This window comes from Terrapene carolina, unplaced genomic scaffold, assembly GCF_002925995.2.
Source record: "Terrapene carolina triunguis isolate 2854851 unplaced genomic scaffold, T_m_triunguis-2.0 Scaffold33891, whole genome shotgun sequence".
NCBI lineage: Eukaryota > Metazoa > Chordata > Testudines > Emydidae > Terrapene > Terrapene triunguis.
In genome coordinates this window covers 3,800,113-3,823,375 of record NW_020698242.1, presented here as the reverse complement: position 1 = coordinate 3,823,375, position 23,263 = coordinate 3,800,113, and the positions used below count along the sequence as shown (strand labels likewise).

Genomic DNA, 23,263 nt, shown 5'->3' with positions numbered 1-23,263 from the left:
TTCAGAAGGGTATTCAAGTGCACAATTAAAGTCCATTGAAGTCAGTGTGCCTCAAACATGTGTGTAAAGTTAAACATGTACATAAGTGCTTTCCTACATCAGAACAACCGTGCACAATCCCTTGTTCTCCTGTAAGAGTTGAGCTGCTGGGTAACTATTTAAAGGAACATTTCTACATATTGTAGTTTTAACAATTATCAGAATGCAATTGTTCATTCAGTGTATGTTTGATTAGTTTTATGTTATCTGTTATTTTTTCCTTTATTAACAACTATTATGGTAAATAATTATTGTTACATACATGAGAATTCCTGGATCACAGTAAACTGAAAACTGGCATATAGCAAGTCAGTACATTGATACTGTTTACTTCCGCAGGTCAGTAATTCTGAGATCTGTAATTGTGTTGACCGATCAGATCATACATGCAAATAAAAATACCCTGACTGGCAAGAGTTTAATTCAGTGAAAACAGTATTTACTTCTAGATGGGCACATGGTTAAATTGATATATAATGATCCAAGCAGATAGCGTTTGTTGACTACTTTGCTTGGTTTTGGTGATAATTAAAATTAATTGTATCTTGAGAGAAATAGTGACCTTTTGAGTCAATAAGTTGTGCTGTTTAGCTCAACAGAAGTCAATAGAATGGTGCTTCTTAACGAACTGTCATTGAATGTATTTAACAGGTGTCAATCACATCCACTTTTGGTTTTGCAAAATATTCTTTTTTCTTTCTTTGTAGGCCACAGTATGGTGGCAAGTTCTGTCAGGGCTCCAGTCGTATTTATCAGCTTTGCAATATTCAGCCATGTCCACCCAATAGTCTGGATTTCCGTGCCCAGCAGTGTGCAGAATTTAACAGCAAGCCTTTCCGTGGATGGTACTACAGCTGGAAGCCCTATACTAAAGTTGAAGGTAATTTGGCCATGGTTCTGATTGACAAAATAATTTGTGTGAGGCAGGCTACCTTGTTCATTGATATTTTCTGGGCCAAATGCAGCCCCTCTGTGAGTGTGTGGAAATCCAGGGAGACTTCTGTGGAGCTGCACATGCTTTCTAGCAGGGTTGAATTTGGTCTTCGGTGTAACATCACATGTAAGAGCCTGCAAAGTTGGCTTTGATCGTGAATTTAGATCTCTATCCTCTGTTCCCTGACCATGCTGTCCCTCACTTTTGTTTTATATTGCCTTTTTTTTGTTAAAACAAAACAAAACTAAAAAACCAAAGCAAACCTAAACAACAAACCACCTTTTCCCACGAATTTCTCTATATGGGAACCACCAACTCCTACAATAACATGCCAGAATCTTCATTCATTTGGAATGTTCTCAGATTTCTAAATGTAACAGTAAATCAACCCTTTCGAGTTTCCTACTGGTATATTCTCATGAGAATTGTTGCTGGGGCTTTATAAGACTCATAGCTCAGTAAATATTCCTTCTCTGTTGCTCAAGTTTAAGTTTATTTTTCCTGCATAAGCCTCAATTTTGTAAACATCCAGTATCATTATTAGGATTTTATTGGGTAGTTAATAGCTACAAATACTTCCCCGTAGTTTCAAAGCACAGTGAATATTTGTGATTGCTATTTCTTAAACGAAAGTGGCGGGTATATGTCATATTGTGGCTGCTTTGTCTACAATTCACAGAAGTCGCCTTCAAATATCTTGAGAGGGCATACTTTTACATACATATATATTTTAAAATATGCTTTTATTTGTGGTCTGTTAAATATTCTTTAGAGGATAGTCAACATTAGCTGGGAATACAGTGATTTAAGCCATCTTTATTTATACAGACATGATATAAGTAGTTTGATGACTGGTTAGAAGCCTGCTTTCTGATATAGCCATTGTGGGTGGGAGGAATGTGTAAAGTTAAAAAGGAGTGATCTAGTTGGCGTGGGTCTCAGAACTAGGTGGCAATGTCTATTGCATTAAATCCTTCATATGATGTATCTTGTTTAATATTTACTATCATGGTGACACATTTATGTTAAACAGATGGGCCAAGATTTTCAAAAATAGGAGCCTACTTTTAGGCATTAAGGAAATTTTTTTAAAAAGCACCAGAGGGATTTAGGAGCACAAGTACTGTTGAAAGTAAACAGGACGTACACACCTAAAGCCCCATATGTGCTTTTCAACATCTCCCCCTAAGTCTGTATTTAGACTTAAATATGTGGACTGATTTTCAAAACTGCTGAGCAGCTTTTATCTTCAATGGAAACTTCTGGGTATTGAAAATTAGAATACTTGGGGTATGTCTACACTGCAAAAAAACACCCACCTCAGCAAGTCTCAGAGCCTGGGTCTACAGACTCAGGTTCACATTACAGCACTAAAAATAGCAGTGCAGATGTTCCTGCTTGGGCTGGAGCTTGAGCTCTGAGACATCCCACCCCCCCTCTGAGTTTCAGAGCCCACACAGGAATATCTAACACTCTATTTTTAACACCGTAGCATGAGCCCTGTGAGCCTGAGTCTTGAGACCAGGGATCTGAGACTCACTGACGCGAGTGTTTTTTCGCAGTGTGGACATACCCTTAGTTAGAAGCCTAAGCATATATTTAGCAGTCTAACTTTAGGCTCCTGTTTTTTGAAATCTTGGCCATAGTGCTTAATATTGATAGTAAGTGACTCAATAATACTGTCCAGTCTATAAAAAGCAATCATTATAATATAATTATTGAATTTTCCAATATAGAACCAATCAATTCCCTTGTAGGCATAATGTGTGTTCTGTGTATAAGAAGGACTTGATTGCCAGCTAACTGTGCATAGGGATGGCCCTATATCAAATGGCACCCCAAGCGAGGAGTGTCTTTGGTGCCCCTCCCCCCCCCGTTTATTAAACTTTTGAATACCTTATTTTTTATTGCATTTGTAGCCCATTTCACAACTTTGATGCACAACTTGCATGCATGATTTATCCCTGTCATATAAGACAATACATTTGCGTGCTAGGATCTGTAAATCTGTATTTATTCATGCCATATATAAGCAAATAAAAAAAAAGTTTCCTCTAATCTTATACAAACTTTTTAATTTTAAGAATAGCTGAAATGTACTAACATCAAGAAATTGAACTATGCACCAATGTTGGATGGACCAGTATTAAATAGTGTTACAGTAGGTGACAGCCTTAGAATGTTAACCCTAGTCCTTTAGTTCAAAAGGTCTGTGTTATTCTGTTTCAGTTATTTTCCCATCAAATTTGCCCCTTGCTGCTAACTAGATTGTAACTGAACTTTTCGCTTCCTATACTGAGCTCCTGAAGGCTTCTTTGTAGGCATCTTTCCCTTTCTACAGGGGAAAACTGACAGCATTACGGAGAGCAAAAGTCTATGTTCCGCAGTCTTAGAAAGTCATCAAACATTACGTGTTAAGCATGGCAAAAGTAGTAACAGTATTTCTTTTATTTTGTTACATAGATAGAGGTTCAATAGATATCTCTGGTGTCTCATTAAATATCTCCTTTATGAGTCACTATTTGCACTCTTCAAATTTTAAAACACAAGTACACTTTCACAATTACACAGTAAAACAAGGTTCACAATATCGCATATGGGCTCTCACTTCACTTCAGTTAGTAATTATATCTCACTGACTGACTGGCTATTCCCTGCCCCTTGTATACCTATGAGGGGATGGCTGACAACATTCTAGGTTTACTCCTGTGGGAATTCTGCACCACTGCGCATGCACAGAATTCATGTCCCCCAGAGATTTCTTTGCTTTCCCACAGAAAAATGACTTTCTGACAGGGAAGCAGCAAGAGCAGTCACGCACCACTCCCTATCAGCACAGGTACAATGTTTCAGGCACCCAGAGCAGCCGGCAGAGAGGTAAATCACCACGGGGCTGGGGACACCCCAGCCAGGGGCTCCTACCCTGAGCCAGGATCAGCTGCTAGTCCTGGCTGGGCTGGAGAGGATGGGACTTCCTCTTCCCCTGCAAGGAGTGGCTGGGGCTATGACAGACCCACCCCCAGAAATCTCCCTCAGCTGCAGGACGCTCAGCATCCACCCCTGCTAAGCCTCAACCGGTACATCCAGAACCCCCTAGCCCTCCATACCTGAACCTCAACCCAATGAACCTCAACCCCTGCACCCAGATCCCCCTACCTCTGGACCACCCACCACTGCACCACCCCCTGCACCACCCTGAGCCCCCACATCCAGACCCCCACACTACTGACCACCAACTAGCTGCACCCAGACCCCCACCCCACCAAGCCCCTCTCCCCCACACCCAGACCCCTCCACTGAGCCTCAACAACCTTCACCTGGAACCCCCTGCAGAGTCCCATTACCCCTGCACCTGGAACCCTCCAACGAGCCTCTGTGCATCCAGATCCCCCCACACCTAGACCCCCCGTGAGCTTCCTGCACCCAGATTGTCCCACACAGAATCCTCTCACCCCACATCTGGATCCCCACACACTCCACACTTGGATCCTGCCTGGTTGAGCCTACCTGCCTCACACCTGGTGAACACCTGGACATGGCCCCAGGGTGTTTCTGGGGTAGGCCCAGGCCTTGTGCTGTGTCAGGGTCAGGTGCAGCCTCACCGCTGAGTCCGTGTCCTGGGGGTGGGGAGGGCTGCAGGGTGATCTTCCACCTTCATGCAGCCAGTGGCCTGTGCTCCCCATTGCCATGCTGGAGCCTCCGAATTGATTTATTGACAAATAAAACTTGCAGAATTTTGAAATATTGTGTGCAGAATTTTAATTTTTTTGGTGCAGAATTTTTAATTTTTTGGTGCAGAATGCCCTCAGGAGTAGAGGTGTGAGGAAAATGTAGTTCTCAGAAAGTCTGGAAGGTTCCATGAGATTCTACAAAGGTCCCCAAAATTCTAGGAGGTTAGTGAAAAATGAATCCAAATATGGAACACCTGAAACATGTTACTTCAAACATTCTATTTTCCCTTTTGTAGCTAACAAAGCCCGCTGTCCCCCCCTCCAGCCCAGCACCCCAGGTGGTCACATGGGTCACCTGCCCCTAAATCTGGTGCTGGCTGTGTGGATTGCTTTGGGGGGGAAAATGTCTTTTGAATTGAGATGCCAGCCCGCAGTCTTAGCTTCCAAATAGGCTGATCATTTGTGCCAACTTACATGCTCTCTGTTTTTAATTGAAAAGTTAAATGAAAATATTACAAATCCCCAGCCAATCTTTCTTAATAAAAAATGAAACTTGAAACCGTGGACAAGTGGCTCTGAAATTTGAAGCCACATCAGCAACAGAGGTTGGAGAGACTGAAGCAGAGCTAATGGAATTTACATGTTTTCATAATGGTATTGGATTTTAATTATATGTCCATGTGGATTGCCAAATCCATGTGTTAATTTAAAATAACAACCTATAACCTATCGTATTTGTCTGTTCTACCCATTCTGGGGTCCTAAAGACATGATAAACCACTCAAGCACGATCCTTATGGTTTCAGTTGTCACCAAGACTGCAGGGTGGAATTCAAGCATTATAGGTGTATAATAAACATTCCATTAAACCCTAATATGAGTTAGATCAATACAGTCACACAGGAAATTCTAATAACCCACCATAGTTATACACTATACAATAACTTTTCCTGACTGACCACATCACATGCAGAGTTCATAAAATGTATGCATAGCTGCATAGCAGCTCCATGTCTATCACAATAGTACTTTGTACCTCATTGTGTAGAACATAAGAACAGCCATACTAGGTCAGACCAATGGTCCATCTAGCCCAGTATCCTGTCTTCTGACAGCGGCCAATGCCATGTGCCCCAGAGGGAATGAACAGAACAGGCAATCATCGAGTGATCCATCCCTGGTTGTCCACTCCCAGCTTCTGGCAGTCAGAGGCTAGGCATACCCAGAGCATCGGATTGCATCCCTGACCATCTTGGCTAATAGCCATCCATGGCCCTATCCTCCATGAACTTATCTAATTCTTTTTTGAACCCCATTATAGGTTTACCCTTCACAACATCCCCTGGCAATGAGTTCCACAGGTTGACTGTGCGTTGTGTGAAGTAGTACTTTCTTTTGTTTGTTTTAAACCTTCTGCCTATTAATTTCATTGGGTGACCCCTGGTTCTTGTGTTATGTGAAGTACATAACACTTCCTTATTCTCTTTGTCCACACCATTCATGATTCTGCCATGTCTCCCCTTAGTCTCCTCTTTTCCAAGCTGAAAAGTCCCAGCCTTTTTAATCTCTCCTTATATGGAGAAGCTGTTCCATACCCTTAATCATTTTTGTTTCTCTTCTCTGCACCTTTTCCAATTCTAATATAATCTTTTTTGAGATGGGTCGACCAGAACTGCATGCAGTATTCAAGGTGAGGGTGTACCATGGATTTATATAGTGGCATTATGATATTTACTGTCTTATTATCTATCCCTTTCTTAATCTACTTGTCTCTTCATGTTTTCAGAGGAAGATAGATGTAAATTGTACTGCACAGCTGAAGACTTTGACTTTTTCTTTGCAATGTCCAGCAAAGTGAAAGATGGAACCTTATGCTCCCAGAACAAATATGATGTTTGCATTGACGGAATTTGTGAAGTAAGATAAACTGAAGTTTCTTTCAGTAACAATGTCATTTTTAAGTGAACAATTGACTCCTTAATAGAAAATGCAGCTGTTACTTGAAATTCCCTTGTGTCTGAGTCCTTCACTTCTGCCTTTTGCTTTCAGCAAGTCGGGTGTGATCGTGGACTTGGTTCAAAAGCTGCTTTGGATGCCTGTGGAGTTTGTAAAGGAGATAATTCAACCTGCAAGTTCTTTAAAGGCCAGTACTTGATCCAGCACAAAGCTAATGGTAAGGAAAGCTGTTCCACATGATCATCAGCTCACTGCTCAGCTGGATCTCCATGTAGTATATATGACTCTTCGCTCATTAGGTCAGTGGCTCAAGGTCCAGATGTAAACTGAAACTCACGGGGAGAGTGAGAGGAGAGTTCATATCTCCGCTGTTCCTAGGCTACAAGAAAACTATGACCATAAATTTTCCTTAGTTAAATAGCAAGTATTTTATTGTTACTTAAGCCACTTTCCACACTCACCGGTTTTTTAAAGCAGTGGTGGGCAACCTGCGGCCCATCAGGGTAATCCGCTGGTGGGCCGTGAGAGAATGTTTACACTGACCGTCCGCAGGCATGGCCGCCAACAGCTCCCAGTGGTCGCGGTTCGCCGTTCCTGGCCAATGGGAGCTGCGGGAAGTGGCGGCCAGTATGTCCCCGCGGCCTGCGCCATTTCCTGCAGCTCCCGTTGGCCGGGAATGGCGAACTGCGGCCACTGGGAGCTGCGGGCGGCTGTGCCTGCGGACAGTTAATGTAAACAAACTGTCTTGTGGCCCGCCAGTGGATTACCCTGATGGGCAGTGTGTGGCCTGCGGGCCGCAGGTTGCCCACCACTGGTTTAAAAGGAAGAGGGTTTAAGGTCGCAGGTGAGTGAAAACTATCTGAATTATTTTGTCTTGAATGAGATTGTGGAAGATATAAAAAGTTGTTCATAGACTAATGACAAACATGCAGGTGCTTCTTGTTCTATTAGGAACCAGAAAGAATTTATATATATTTTGTTATGTACGTTGATTGGAACCTTTCAGCTGGGTTCTGTGGATGGGCCAGTATTTAGTGTGCAAGTCTGGGACTCAGGAAGGTCATCTTCAGTTGAGAGAGGAAGGATGGGCCAGTGGTTAAGATCCTAGTGGAGGGGTTGGGGAAACCCAGGTTGAATTCTTTGCTCCCCCACAGACTTCTTATGTGACTTTGGGCAAGTCACTTAGTCTCCCTTAGTTTTGCCATGTGTGAAATGGGGATGATAGCACTTCCCTATCTCACAGGCATGTTGTGAGGCTAACTACATTAAAATTGTGAGGTGGTCAGATGGGACCATGTCAGTAAGTAACAAGATGTAGAGATATAGCATTCAAATGGCCTGAGCAATTACAGAAGCAATAAGCCACTGGGAGTTTATAGACCAAGTGAGTTGTAGTGTGTGGCCAGATTGCAAATGGGTGAAATTTTGGGTGAGGGCCAAGCATAAATCCTTACTGTATGCATAGGTAAAACACAAATTCATTCCAATTGAAACGGCGTGTCTATAAGGCAGATCCCCAATAACTGGAAGATCTAGTTCTGTATAAGACCTTGCACAAACTCTCTGCATTTTGTTGCATTTCACCCCAAAAGTGTATTGGTCCTGTTATATTATAGGTATTACAGAGAAAACCTGGTAAAACAACTGAAACAGATTGATTGTTCCTGATATGTATTAAAAAAGAATTTGATTTTTCTTGTCTTCAGTCAAGAAGAAAAAAATAATAGAATTCCAGGGACTCATTCACTCACTGAGTTGCTCTAATTATAAGCTGGTGTAGAACCTTTAAAATCAATGTTACACCATCATAAATCTAAAGCAACAATTTGATGGATCAGGACCGCTGTCTATATAGTCCCTGGTTTACTCAAAATAGGGAACTTTGTTTTATTACAATTGGGAAAAATATTGCTTAATTCTTTCATTGTAGACTATTATCCAGTGGTCATCATTCCAGCAGGAGCACGTAGTATTGAAATCCAGGAACTGCACATCTCCACCAGCTATCTTGCAGTGCGCAACCTGAATAAGAAGTATTATCTAACAGGGGACTGGACAATTGACTGGCCAGGAAAGTTCTCCTTTGCTGGGACAGTTTTTGATTATCAACGCTCTTTTAGTCATCCAGAGAGTCTATATGCAGCAGGGCCAACTAATGAGACGCTAGTCTTTGAAGTAAGCTTTCTTCTGTTTATTCTATCATTGATGTCTATTACAGAATTAGCCATGACAGCTTTAGCTCAGTGCTGTAGCTCTCAGACAGATTAAAGAATAGCATTGAGTCATGGTACTATTCAGACTTAATTGTATAGTCATGCTAGACTGAAAGGCCTTTCACCAGTGTGTCGAGGTCTGGGATTTAGTAAACTGTCAGAAGGCTAGTGAAAAGGAAAATGTGTAAAACGCACTACACAGCATTATTTCTCACAATTGTAATGGAGATTATAGGTTCATTCAATAAATGTTATACAATAAAATTCAGTGACGTGCAAACTAAATACCAAACAGCATGGTAAAGCGTAAGAGCCACATTTTCAAATATTTCTTCTGAAGCTATATGCACATACAGGCTTTTGTGCATGTGGATTAGGTCATTGATTGTCTAAACACTACTCGTGGGTGCCTATGCAGTTTCCATTCATGCAGTTTTGTAGCTAACACCATGTGGGAAAGAGGGTGAAAAAAAGATTTTTCACAATCAAGTCATTATCGCCTGGTCTGTCTGCCACGTGTCCTGAGTCAGAGATCAGTGCAGCAGAAAGTGAACTTAGTGCTCATATCATTTTTGGTTTGGTTTCGTTTTAGAATTGCAGCACTTTTGCTCTGGGTAAGGAAAATCCTTTTCCTACCGAGTTGCTTTACCAGACTTTCCTTTAATGTGTCCCAGAACACTTGATGGCCAACTGCTAGTTGATGATAGTTACAGAGGCCCTAGCTACATTATTTTCTCTCTTTCCCTGGAAATCTCTGACAACTCTCTGGAACCTCCAGCTTGTCCATTTGGCATGTTTTGACTCATCCTTCACTGTCAGAGAGGGGAAGCAGCTCTTCCCCTAGGGAATTCAACTCTTTCCCACCCCGTGCACTAGTGCTCAGATTAGATCACTACCAAATGCATTATTTTGCCTTCAGTGCACATGTGGAGGATGACGTTCAGTGTTGTACATCTTTCTCTGAGGCAGCCGTGTCTGGTCCTACACTCCATTACATTCAAAATACTTGTAATTTGAAAAAAGTGGTATCCTGCTGAAACTTTGCAGCGATGATTAACAAGTCTAGAGCTTCACATCTCACCTCTCCTTCATTCCTTTGTGCAGTAAAATGAAGCCACAATAAAGTCTCTTTACACCACAGTGTGAAATTTCTGCTTTCTTGGCTTCGTTCAGTATTAGCCAGACCTTTACATTTATTTAGTATAGTTTTTATCTGGAATATTTAATAGTTGAGTTAAGTCTTACTTAGTCTTTAAGGCTCTAATTCAGGGAAATATTTAAGTCTGTGCTTAATTTTGTCCTTAAATCCCATTGAAGCCAATTGAAGCCAATGGGATTTAAGCCTGTGTCTGAGTGCTTTGGTTTGGGAGGGATTGCTGAAGGGGGCCAAAAGCATTTTCTTATATTACAGTATATCTTGATATTTTGTGCTTTTTAAAAGCTACTAATTTCTTTCATTCTCTGTATGTTTGTCTATTGACATGAACGTTTTAGCCTTAGGAGTGAAACGTTTCAGACGCGAAGCCCGGTCTGTGCAGTCATGTCCAAAATAGCCTTATACCAAAGCTACTAGTATATGTACAAATACTAAGAAATAGTACACTGAAATCTTGGGAATCTAATTCATTATAATGCAGTGTAATTTGAGCTATATTGTTATAACCCTGAAGACAGAAGTATGAATAGTAAATTGACATAGAAAGTGATCTGTTTTGTTGCAGATTATGCAAATACTCTGCAAAAATATATTTTAAAAACCTGGTTTTAATGCCAGATAATGCGTCTATTTTCATCCTATCAAATTATGCTGAAGAGCTTCACTTAGGTTTAACATTTAACTTCAGGCTATTGCTCCTATGAGAGCTTATTTAAACTTCCCATGTATTTTTATTGAAATACCTACACTACTAGCATTGGCAACCAGGGATTTTAATGACTAGAAAAGTTACAGTGCATGTAGGGCTATGTATTCCAAAAATATATAATCTATGGACTGTTGTTAATATATATATATATATTTACTCTCTATAATTTAAGTGACATTCAATGGACTTTATTCTTAAGCAATGCGAAGCATGTTGCTTTCAAAGAGGTATACTATTTTGGCTCCATCAATTACTCTAAGCTATGAAAAAGCCAATCCAAAATATAAACAAACACAAATCCATTATTAGAAACCAAGCGTGCTCCTAAAATGTAACATGACAATTTACTATTTCAGTACAAATGATGAAGCAGATCCTGCTTCAACTATGAATACCTAAGATAGGCAGACAGCATATCACAAGCTTGGGGGCCCAACCCTGCCAACATTTTTCTCACAAGGGTAGTTTTTATTTCCATTAAATAAGCATTTGTAGGATCAGGCCCTTATATATTGACAACTTTTTGTCTAGAAAATTGAGTGTTCTTTTTAAAATGTATATGATACTTTATATACAGTGGTGTTGTAGCCATGTCAGTCCCAGGATATTAGCGAGACAAGGTGGGTAAGGTAATTTCTTTTATTGGACCAACTTCTGTTGATGAGAGAGACCAGCTTTCGAGCTACACAGAGCTCTTCCTCAGGTCTGGGAAAGGTCTGAGTACCTTTCCCAGATCTGAGGAAGAGCTTTGTGTAGCTTGAAAGCTGGTCTCTCTCACCAACAGAAGTTGGTCCAATAAAAGAAATTACCTTACCCACCTTGTGTCTATGATGCTTTATTATTGTCAGTATTCTTCCAAGACCCAAGAGCAATTCAATTACTAGTTTCTGGAGAAGATTTCTGTAGGAGGGCACAATGGGTGCTCTTGTAAAAACCCACAGTGCATGTATTACTGGCATTTGCATGTATAAATTGAGTAAATGTATGCACATATAAAGGAGTGAGGTTCCTACATCTGTGCATGCCAATGCAAGGTTTTGTGAGTGCACCAGTTGCATCTTCAGTATGATCCTTTGCATAGTAGATCCAGATTGCTTGAGTTTACTTATCTGTGCATTCCAGCACTCTCCAAAATGTCTCTATGAGATCCAGTTTGTACAGCATGAACCATGTTTTAAGAGATGGGAAGGTGATTGAAACAAGATGAATTCATATTACATTTTTTGTTTGCTGACAATTTTTAAGATCCCTGGATTGTTTTTCTGTCACATACATACATTGTTTCCTTTTTACTTTCAGGAGATAAAGTATTAAAAATCACTGAAGGCCACATTAAGGAATTACCACATTCCCTCAGTAAGGGGCATCACACACTTGCACAATTTGGTCCATAGTTCTCCTTCTTCCTCTAAACGGGAAGTATCTGGGATCAGCCCTTTATCCCATTACCTTAACCTGTGCCTGCCTGGCTGTGCTGGCTGCAGCCCTGTGGGGCCAGATAAAGGTTCCATCCACTCCTTGCCCCTGCCGCCTCATTCCCCGTTTATCTATTTAGATAAGGAGTAGCAGAAATGTGGATGCTGCTCTCCCCTTGCCTTGTGATGTGCAAGGAAGCAAATGGGACCTTATGCCTCCTTACTTCCCTGCCTGGATACATTAAACAGTGACAATCTTGCCCTAAGATTCCACTAAATATTTCATGAAAAATGCACCTAAGGGATTTTGGTTTTCCAAAATCAGACTTCAGCTGAGCACCTCATTTAATCTAAAACTTTACAGTATTCATTAAAATACTATTCAAAAATTGGTGTAAGGCAAGAAAAGCATGATGCAGCGCTTTTCATATTTATATTGGAATATTACAAATATATATATAATTATGGGAACCAGTCATACCAAGGAAGACAAATGGGAGTGAATCTATAATTTAGCTGGGTTGCGGGGGGAAAAATACGAACTTGCATGGCCAACTATTTTTTGGTGGAAGAGAATAAAATTGTGATGAGAACAAGGAATGAAATGCATGAGGGCAGTGGTGTTTCATTACACGCTTTGTTAAATTTGCAAGAGCTCAATGAGATTTCAAAATCCACCAGAGCTTTTCCAGATAGGGCAGTGCGTGGAATCTCAGGTGGTAAAGTGCGGCAGTTACTCTGTTATGCCAGTGCTTCTTGGAATCAGTGCAAAGTCCTGAAGTTACAGCTAGTAATATTTATAGTCTGCTGATTGTGGGTTTACAGAAGCCAATGAAAACTGAAACAACAAAAGCCCAGATTCACTGTGGATTCACAACCTAGTTCCCCAAATGGCCAGATTTTGGCTGGATGAAAAAATAGACAAAGCTTTATGGTGGTAGAAATGTGATAGTTAAATGATAATCTGGGATCAGGAATTAATACTAGGCTTTTAACATATGGTTTTGGTAAGGCAATTGTGTCATCTTAAGTGGAGACATACTAGAATATTTTTAAATGAAGTTCAATGCTCGACACTATTACATTTGTCTGAGATTCAGACATAGGTAATTTAAGGTCACCTGGTTTCAATTTAAAGAAGTTGTCAGCGTTTTTCAAAGAATTTAGCAAGGGATTTAGCTCAAGAAAGAACTTATTGTGGGTTCAACACTCCATTTGCCCAGTCTTGGAAATCAGGCCTGACAATGGTGGGAAGTAAGCATTGAAAATATGTTCTCCGTATTAGGTTAGCATCAGTAAGCAAAACAGCAAGGAGAACTTGGTCATCAAAAATGATGCAGGTTTCCAAAGGAGCTTGCAATGGGTCACTGACTTCCAGTGGTTCAAAACACTCAGTCACTCTCCACCATTGGCTAGAATTGTGGGTAAGGGTTTAAACTAAATGCCACTATTTAGTGGGAAATTTATCATAGATGTGAGAGAATAAAGTAGCTTGACCATGGATGGATAAATTGATTGGAATTCAAGATAATGTGATAACACATTTGCCTATTTATCAGTGAAATGTGCTACCATATCATCTGCTTTATATCCATATGTGAAAGCACAGTGACTTTCTCAGGATGATATGACATAAAATAATTGGGAACCTTAAAGTCTTCAGCAAACATACCTGAGATATTGAATCAAGGAAAAAATGAAAACGCTGTGAAAGAAGATGGGTTTCAACAGCAATAAGTAGCAGATGGATGGGATGTTTTACAAAGAGGCGAACATTCACAGGAAGAGAAGGTGAATGTAGCTTCAAAGCAGGAAAAGATGTCTAATTAAAACCAGTAAATCACTTCCTCTTTGTTGGATGGGGAAAAGGGAAAGGAAGCCAGGTGGAACGACTTTACTGATTATCTAGCTGCCACAGGGAGACAGCCAGGTTGCAGTTATAAAGCGTTACATTTGTTATTAGCTACTAGATGATAAATTTGTATTGATTTCCCCTAAAGAGAAAGTGAGTTGAAGAGAGCAGAGATGTGCTTATAAGATACAGATGTAGATCCTACATAAGGGATAAAAGGATCCCGCTTTAGTGAAAAGAGATTAGCTGGACAGTATCCCTTGAAATCTTGCATTTAGCATGTGAACAGTAGAAAGAAGGAGACACAATAACAAAAGAGGATAAATCTGAAACAGCTGCAAGTAGGAATGAAATCATACAGGACTTTCCAAGGATACCTCTTGTTGATTTTTAAATGACCTTAGAGGAATTGGCGGAAGAGTCCTGATTTCTCACAAGCTAATTGTAAGATATTATGATGCCGTCTAGAAATTTTTAAAAGGATATAAACCCTTGTGTTTCACAGCTTAAGCCAACCACCAAATGACAGGTGGAAGAAAGACCCTTCCCCTTCTGTAGTTGTCCACTCCAGGGTACTTGTGCTTTCCTCTGAATCATCTGGTATTAGCCACTCTCAGAGACAGGGAACTAGATGGACCACTCCAGTATGGCGTTCCTGTATTCCTAATAGGGTTTTTTTGGCAGACTCCCCCAGCATACAGTACATGAGATTCTGGTCTCCTTTACACCGGTGAAAACAGAGTAAATTCTGTAGAAATCAGTGGAATAACTCAAGATTTATCGAGGTGTAAATGAAATCAGAATCTGGCTCGGTATATTGAAAATTAACAGGAAGTAAAGTTTTTTTGTATAACTAAGCTGCCAAAGAAATGTATTCGATTTGTAACCTGCTAGGAATGCCAGTCCATTAAATGTCAGATTGGTTCATGATAGGTGAAAACTGCAACGATCTTTCCAAGAACTCCACCAGTTCAACAAGATACTAATTTTCCCCACACAGAAGCCTGCAGACTTATTGGTCTACCATCACTGGTGATACCTCACCTATAGAAATGACCAGTCAGTCCCAGAGATGGAAGTGACCACAAAAATCTGGATCCATACTTAAAACTTCTCAAAACTTGGGTGAGGTAGGATTCAGCATTTTGATTCAAGCCCATCTTTGAACATTACACAGATGCAGTATGAGAAAATATCAAAAATATTTAGTGATGCTTGCTGGTTCTAAACAGTTGACAAAATGAATGATTATTTCCGTAAAGGGCAGGTAGGCAATAACTAGCATGATAGCTTTATTTGGTCCTTGTTTTAAAATATATTTATTTCTAATTACAACTTTTGTCTACCGGCCCTTCACAGAAATAATCATAGTTTTCTCGACTAGCTACAAGCACCATTTTAAGTTGTCTTGTATATCATGCACTGTCAGGCTTTTATCTTAAGTCAATGAAATTAATAAATATATTACCAGTGGCTTAATTTATGCTTGTTACATGAAAACCCAGTTTAAAACTAAAAAAGCCAGTCATAAAAAGGATGTGTTGATAGGCATTTAAAAGGTTTGACTCACAAATTTAGGTATTACATGGGAAACCTGGGATAGCAATGAAAAAAGGGCCTTAAACAGAGAAGCAGATGCACAGCTGGTTTAGAAAATTTATTGTTTTAGCTTTGAAATCAAAATTAGCAGCAAAAGAAAAGGTTTATTTACTCAAGAGAATTCAATTTATCCATTGTTTTAACATTTTATGCCCTAAGCAAAAGCTGCAGTTCTCTTTCTTCAGAATAGATTTGGCAGATTCCAGCCATAGAGCCTGTGGTTTTCAGACTCAAGAAGCTGTAAATTTTATAACTCTGCGCCCTGCGGTCCGAGCTGCTGAGTGTTGTGTCTGAAGTCAGGTGGTTGGTGTGTTAAAGGTAGACATTAAACAGTTCTACAGAGGACCTGGAAATGTTTAAGAAGGTTGTTTGCCAGCTGTAAATTTGGGAGCAAATGCCAGTTGGCTGAAAAGTCTCTGGAATGAGTCCAGTTAAGTAGACTGAAGCTGGAGGTCTTTCCAAATTTGTAGGTCTAACAACTTGGCTATATATGCAGACTTTAAATATTGGGTTATTAAGGAAGGGCTTTATAGTGAACGTTTGAAAATATGACAGAAGAGCTATGTATATGCTTGTTTCTTTGGCAAATTGCAACTTTCCTTGAGGATAACTTAGATGAACATTACACAATACGTTTAACATGAATGCCATGGAATATAAATTATATTTGTGCAATTTTCAGTTGTGCAATACCTGGTCCGCAATATTTTAATACAGCTAGATTATGTCCCCTGTTACTAGGCTGAGCAGGGGTAGGAGGAGGTATTAGGTCCCTCTCTCCCCTTGCTCAGCATACCCAGCTCTTACATCCAAATCTGATGCAGAATGCAGTCCCTGTTCTCCCAGTATCTCCTCCTGTGATCAAGTGATTAAGGAGGGTTCTAACTTATGCTGCTTACTGGCCAGAATAGCTGAGCAGGTATAAATAGGGAATTAACATGTAGCTTTTCACGGGCTGCAGTCATTTGTTCTCCTTTAGTCACCTTCCCCAACAGCTTCTCACACCTGTTTTTAAAACCATCAGCAGTCCAAGGCTGCATGTAAAAAAAAAGACTCATTTGCAAAAGCAAACATTTGTAGAAATAAATAATATGTAATTAGTATTGGCAATGCCACTTAGCATCAGGGTCCTATTGTGCTGGGCACTATATTATTACACAGTGGACATGATCTTGTGTCACTGGCACCTTTCCTCTTGCGGGAAGGTCAGACAAGGTATGCTATTGTTATAAAAGGGGCATAATACCTTTATGAATCAATTTACATGTCATATTGCAGCATTTGGTCACCTGAGCAGGGTCACTGAATGGGCTAATCAGAGCTATCTCTGGAGACTGCAGTAAATATAAAACATCCCTACATGTAAGGTCTTTGGGGCAGGGACTGTCTTCTTTGTTTGTAAAACATGTAGCACAGAGGAGTCCTGGTTCATGACTGGAACACCTACATGCTACTGCAATAGAATTAATAAATAATAATAATTAGTATTATTGAACTGCTTTTGTATGCCAACAAATCCTTCACAGTAGCCTTTCAGTTTCTTTTATAGGCCAACCTGGTAGCAGTCAGTGGCCTGACATGACCCATTGTAAGACCCTTACTCAGTTGCTTATATCTTTGCTAAACTTTAATCATTTGGGCTGAGGTTTCTACCTCAGGATTTGGGGGGGGGAAGGTTTGTGTTCTTTTTTGGAAAATTTCAGCCAAAAGAGTTTAGCCCAGGGGTCGACAACGTTTGGCACGCGGGCCAGTTTATTTACCTGCTGACGTGGCAGGTTCGGCCGATCGCGGGGTGGTGGGAAGCTGCGGCCAGCACATCCCTCGCCCGCGCCGCTTCTCGCCGCCCCCATTGGCCCGGGACGATGAACCGCGGCGAGTGGGGGCCGCGATTGGCCGAACCTGCCATGTCAGCAGGTAAATAAACTGGCCCGGCCCGCCAGGGTGCTTACCCTGGCGAGCCGCGTGCCAAACGTTGCCAACCCCTGGTTTAGCCATTTCTGAGTGAGGATAGAGGCGGGGCGGGGAGGGGGGAGAATAATGTTTTGACCATGTTAAAATTTTTTGGTGACCTTTACTTGGAAAGCTGTAGCACTCCCAGGCTTTGGAGCAGGGATTTGAAATTTGGCATGGAGGGGGCCTTTATGTCAGGGATTTTCCCTGTGAAAATCTGCCCAAATTTGGCCAAGTTATAAACCTTTGAAAAAAAATCACAGTTTGTGCATGCGCAGAAGAGACTTGCCAGAGCACTGTAGCTAAATTCCCCAAAGATTCTGTCTGCACTGAGCATGCTTCAGCCAGGGCTGAATAGGACTTTCCCTGCAATTGTAGCTCTAGGATGCTGTGGGCGGGACATGAGCACCAGAACGGAGATCAGGATTCTCAATGTCCCCTTCTGATGCCCGGGCAGCAGCGTGGTCAGTCGCACATTCCCAGAACACCAGACATGGGGTGCTAGTGGACATGGCATTGGCCTGCCCCTGCTGGCATGACCTCACACGCACAGTACATGCGAGGTCACACTGCACGAGGGATGCCATTTTAAAGACTGGGCATACCACTGGCATGGCCATGCACACATGCTGTGTAAGAGAGGTCATGGTGGCAGGGATGTGGGAGCGACACATCGTACATTATGGTGTCCCCCACGTCCGGTTTTGTCTCAGTACAGATGGAGGACAAATATTACAAAAGCAGGACTGTCTGGTTTAAGACTGGATGAATGGCCTGCCTACCAGGCAGTGAGAAGGAGGAAATTGCCTGATTCAAATGCAGATGGGACAAGATTCAGACCTGGAGTGGTGAGGGAAGTAGATTGAGTCAGGGAGTCTGGGTGAACGGGAGGGAGACTGCAACTGGAGGTTGACAAGAGCGTGAAATTGGACATAGGAGTTGGGGTGGGGAGTAGACTGGGACTGGGAGTCAGTGAGGATGGAGAACATGGGTGAGGGCAACTGGAGGTTTGGGGGCAAAAGAGATTGAATAAGGAGCCTGGAGGGGAGAACTGGGAGTGGTTGAGCATCAAGACTGGGGACAAGAAGCCAGCAGGGCAGCAGGAACTGGGACTGGAATGAGAAGCCTGAGGAGTGGAGACTGGCACTGGCAGGGCTGGCTCTACTGTTTTTGCTGCCCCAAGCAGCGCTCCGAATTGCCGCCGCGGACGGTGGGGGCAGTCTGTGTGCCATTAGGGCGGCACGCGCGTTTCCGCAGCAGCGGCAGCTTCTGTCTTCAGCCGGAAGACAGAAGCCGCCGAATTGCCGCTGCGGGCAGCTGAACATAGAAGCTGCCGCCGAATTGCCGCTGCCGCAGAAACGCGCGTGCCGCCCTAAGGGCACATAGACTGCCCCCGCTGTCCGCGGCGGCAATTTGGCGCGCTGCTTGGGGCTGCAAAAACACACGGACTGCCGCCCCTTGCAGATTGCCGCCCCAAGCACCTGCTTGGAATGCTGGTGCCTGGAGCTAGCCCTGGGCACTGGCCAAGTGAGGAGAATGGGACTGGGATGAGGAGCCAGAGGTGGGAAAGAGACAGGACTGGGACAGTGACAGGTTGGAGGGGATGGCTGAAGGGGTCAAGCTTGGGATAAATGGGCCCACTAGAGCACACTCCCTTGCAGAGGCTGGAATGGAGCCCAAGATCCCTGCATCTCAATTCCTCTGCTGTCAGCAAATATTTGAGAAAACCACTGGAAAAGCTGTGTCTCTCATCCCTCTGTAGAGCTGGTCTACATAGCAATTCGCAACCTACTATACTCTGGTAGCTGAGGTGACAAGGATCTTTGTGGTGGATCTAAAGGTTCCAACCCTGCTGGTGGCTCATGCAGGTGTCAATATGATGCTACATGATAGAATTTGTTTATTCAGTTTGCTTTTTTAAAAACCTAGCAAATTATACACATCGACACATTACAATAGCGTTATTAAGGTTGCAAAGTCAAGCACTTGAAAATTAGGAAATGCCAGAAATAAGGTTGCAACACTAATTTTTCCCTCCCGCACCCACCCCGTGCATGTGCATTATGATACAGTCTTTAATTATATGATCATATGCTATCTTTTGAAAGGACCCCTGCCTCATTCAGTGCACAGAATGGACCTGCTCTGGGGACAGAATAGGGCTGTACCGTGAAGGAACGTGTTGTCTGTAAGACTCCTGCTTTATTTGTTATAGAAGCTGGAAGGTGTGTAGTGAATGAAGCAGGGCAGTGTAGGAAGAAAAGGGATGGTCTCACATTAAAGGCAGTAGAATGCTGCCCTGGAGAATTGGATTCTATCCCTGCCTGTGCCACAGAGTTACTGTGTGATGCTGGGCAAGTCACTTACACCAAACATTTCACAGGTGGCCACTAATGATGTGTTTCTCATTTTATGAAAGTCCAGCTTGAGACCATGTGGCTGATCTCTCTCCGCTGCAACTGAAGTCAATTGGAATTGTGCTTTCAACATATAAAGTGCTCTATGATACCCACAATGAAAAAATCAGGTCCTAGGCGTCTCACATCGGGCACCAAAAATTAATGGACATTTTTGACTTAAATCTCTCTGTGCATCAGATTCCTATCAGTAAAATGGGGATGATACCACCCTGTGATTTTACTGGGGTGTTGAGAAAATTATTTAATGTTTGTGAAGCACTCACATGCTATAGCTATAGAAAAGTCGATGACAAAATGAATAGTTCTGCCTTCTGAGCATGGTTTGATCATTGTGCAGTAAATAAGGCATGGAGCCAGACATTAAACAACGAGGATAAAACTAAATATAAAATAGTGGCTCATAAAGCAAACATCACCCATTGTGTGCACCAAAAAAGGCAGGGGTCCTGTGGACAAATAGTATGTGATCATGAAATTAAAGACTGTCTCATAATATATATGCACAGAAAGGCCAAATTAAGGTTACACAGACAACCTTAATTCTAGTATTTCCTAACTTTTGAGTGTTTGACTTTGCAGCCTGAATAACGTAGTTTTTCTGAGTATTATTACGAGAAGGTGACACTTGATTCTATCTTCATATATATATATATACTATAAACATTAATATTGACTATTCTTTAAAATGTGACAATGGATAATTACTTTAAATACTATTACACACATGCATACAAAATGTATCTTAGTGTTGTCATGAATCAAACTCATAGCCATATGTTGTTTCCACCACTGGTTTCACATAAAATACCCAAACTTAAACTCATCTGAGTATTAGGTGTTTTGTATCTGAATCTTGCAATAAACCAGAGTATGCTATTATTCTGCTGGATGAACATATTTTGCCTGTTACAGACCTGAACTCCTATATTCCCAGTTTGGATCAATATCAAGATTCACAGGCCGAAATAAAATATCTGGCTAGTAGCAATGGAAAATATATCATCCATTTTTTTTCCCTGCAGATGTAAATAGCACTCTGTCCAGATCCTTCATATGTTCAACGTTATTGCACTGGAGTTCGTGTACATTCCTTCTAAATTTTTCACTGTCATGGGTCATTTCTTTTTTCCAATATATACATTTTCAGAATAGTTTAAATCCCTTGTCTTCCTTTAAAAAACTTTATTATGTTGCTCTTGATCATAAAAAGATAAAATAAAAGTTTGCTGCTGGTTTTTGAAACCCCTCTGTTTAGCAACGACTTCTACCTACATAGATCTACTTGTGCAGACATTTGGTGATACTGACTGCCCACCATATTTTACTAATGTCCCTGAAGTAAGTTATTAACATAGACTGGAATCCTATTTTAAACTGTAATGCTTATCAAAAACTGTGGTTAGGAAGTGAAGTTAACTGCACCTGCTCTATATCTTTGTAGTGGCCATGTTGTTCAAGGAATAAAACTTAATAGAACACTGTAATTTTAGAAGTATTACATGTGAGGCACAGTTTCTATTGAACATGGATATTAGTGTATTTTAGCTGCCAAAACTCCCCTATCTAAAAGAAATGTTATAAAATGGAAATTTCTGCTTCAATTCAAATTTGAGTTCAAATATGTGTCAGGCTTTTATGAAGCTTGTAATTTTTGTTGTTGTTGTTGTTGGAATGACTGCAGTAAATTTTACGAAGTTGTTCCCATGAAAGGTGCAATGTAATTTACCAGTAATATATTAAATATAGTGAAAACACACATTGAGGAGCACCACCAGCAGCCAGACCACCTGAATGAAGTGGCCACTGCATTATTATAATCAAAAGACATGTTTTCTATAAAATGTCTACTGTGGGCCAGGTCTTAGACCAAAAATAGGATGGGCGATATGCCAATGCACAAGGGAGCGATACAGACTTCCCCATCTTAGGCTAGGTCTACACTACCCGCCTGAATCAGCGGGTAGAAATCGACCTCTCGGGGATCGAATTATCGCGTCCCGTTGGGACGTGACAATCGATCCCCGAATCGACGCTCTTACTCCACCAGCAGAGGTGGGAGTAAGCGCCATTGACGGGAAGCCGCGGAGGTCGATTTTGCCACCGTCCTTACAGCGGGGTAAGTCGGCAGCGATACGTCGAATTCATCGACCCCCCCCCGTAGTGAGGACGTAGCCTTAGACATACTTGGGCAGATCCTTGGCTGGGGTAATTGTCATAGCTCCATTGACTTCAATCACCCTCTGCCGCACAGACTTCTCACCAGCAACTGCATTTGCTGTGGATTTACTGTGTGACTATAAGGATGCAGGAGTACCTGTTTAGCAGCAAAATAGCTATTTTGTGTCCCCAGGATCCAGAAGCAAGAGAGACATCTTCAACCACATCGACTCCAACATTCCTCCTTCACTCACTCAGACTCTATTTCAGCAAGGTATTTAGCACTGAAGCAATGGGACTTAAATGCCTTGCTGAATTGGAGTTCAATGCTGGAAAGGATCAGCTAGCTTAACATCCTGCATAGCACAGGACATTGAGTTTCACCCAGCATCAGAGCCTGTGGCTTCAAGCAAGCAGCTGAATCACCACAAGAAAAGTCCAGTACCCGTACAGAGCCCCAGTGGAGTCAGGGATCCATGTTTTAAAGAGGCATTTATTCTGAGTAGCCAAAGAACATGTGGGGCAAGACCATACTGAGAAAAATATTTGTCATGGTGCTCTTGGTGTCACCTCATACTAGCAGATGCTATTTCCACTTCCTGAACCTGATCTAACTCCCACTGAACTCAATGGGCTCTTTCCATTGACTTCCAAGGGTGTTGAATCAGGGCCCACATTGCATGCACTATTCCACTGTGTTCCCTGTTACATGAAGTGCCATCCCTGCCAAGGTTTGGAACCAGGACATTTCAGTGTTACAAAGGTGCATTGTATCCGCAGGAGTTAGTTCTGAATACTCTTTCAGAAATGTAACATGTATAAAAATACTCCATATAGACATCTTTAAACGTTCTCAGCTACCTTAGGTCTTCCAGAATTTGCATATTTTTAATTCCCCTCTTTTTCCCCCCTAAACTCTTTAGATCCTGTTACAAGGCAAAAATCCAGGTATTGCTTGGGAATACACATTCCCCAAGATCATCAGTGAGAACAAGACATCTGCCAAAAGACATAGCTACTCCTGGGTGACAGTGCAGTCAGACTGCTCAGCTTCCTGTGGCGGGGGTAGGTAGCTCTCCTACATCCCATCCTTACTTTCTTTCATTCCTTTTTAAAACACACTCCACTCCAAATCTCTGTAGCTTTGTAAAGGTCTAAAACATCATGTTCAGGAGGCAATATAGAGCATGTG

General features: G+C 41.7%; 1 protein-coding gene across 1 annotated transcript in view; it reads left to right on the top strand.

Moving 5' to 3' along the window:
* Positions 1–23,263, top strand: part of LOC112109691 (A disintegrin and metalloproteinase with thrombospondin motifs 18) — a 102,222-nt gene that overhangs the window by 62,179 nt on the left and 16,780 nt on the right. Inside the window, 5 exon segments of the mRNA XM_026663640.1 lie at positions 747–919; positions 6,431–6,561; positions 6,694–6,817; positions 8,531–8,775; positions 22,995–23,136. Coding sequence (XP_026519425.1) covers positions 747–919; positions 6,431–6,561; positions 6,694–6,817; positions 8,531–8,775; positions 22,995–23,136 — 815 coding nt within the window.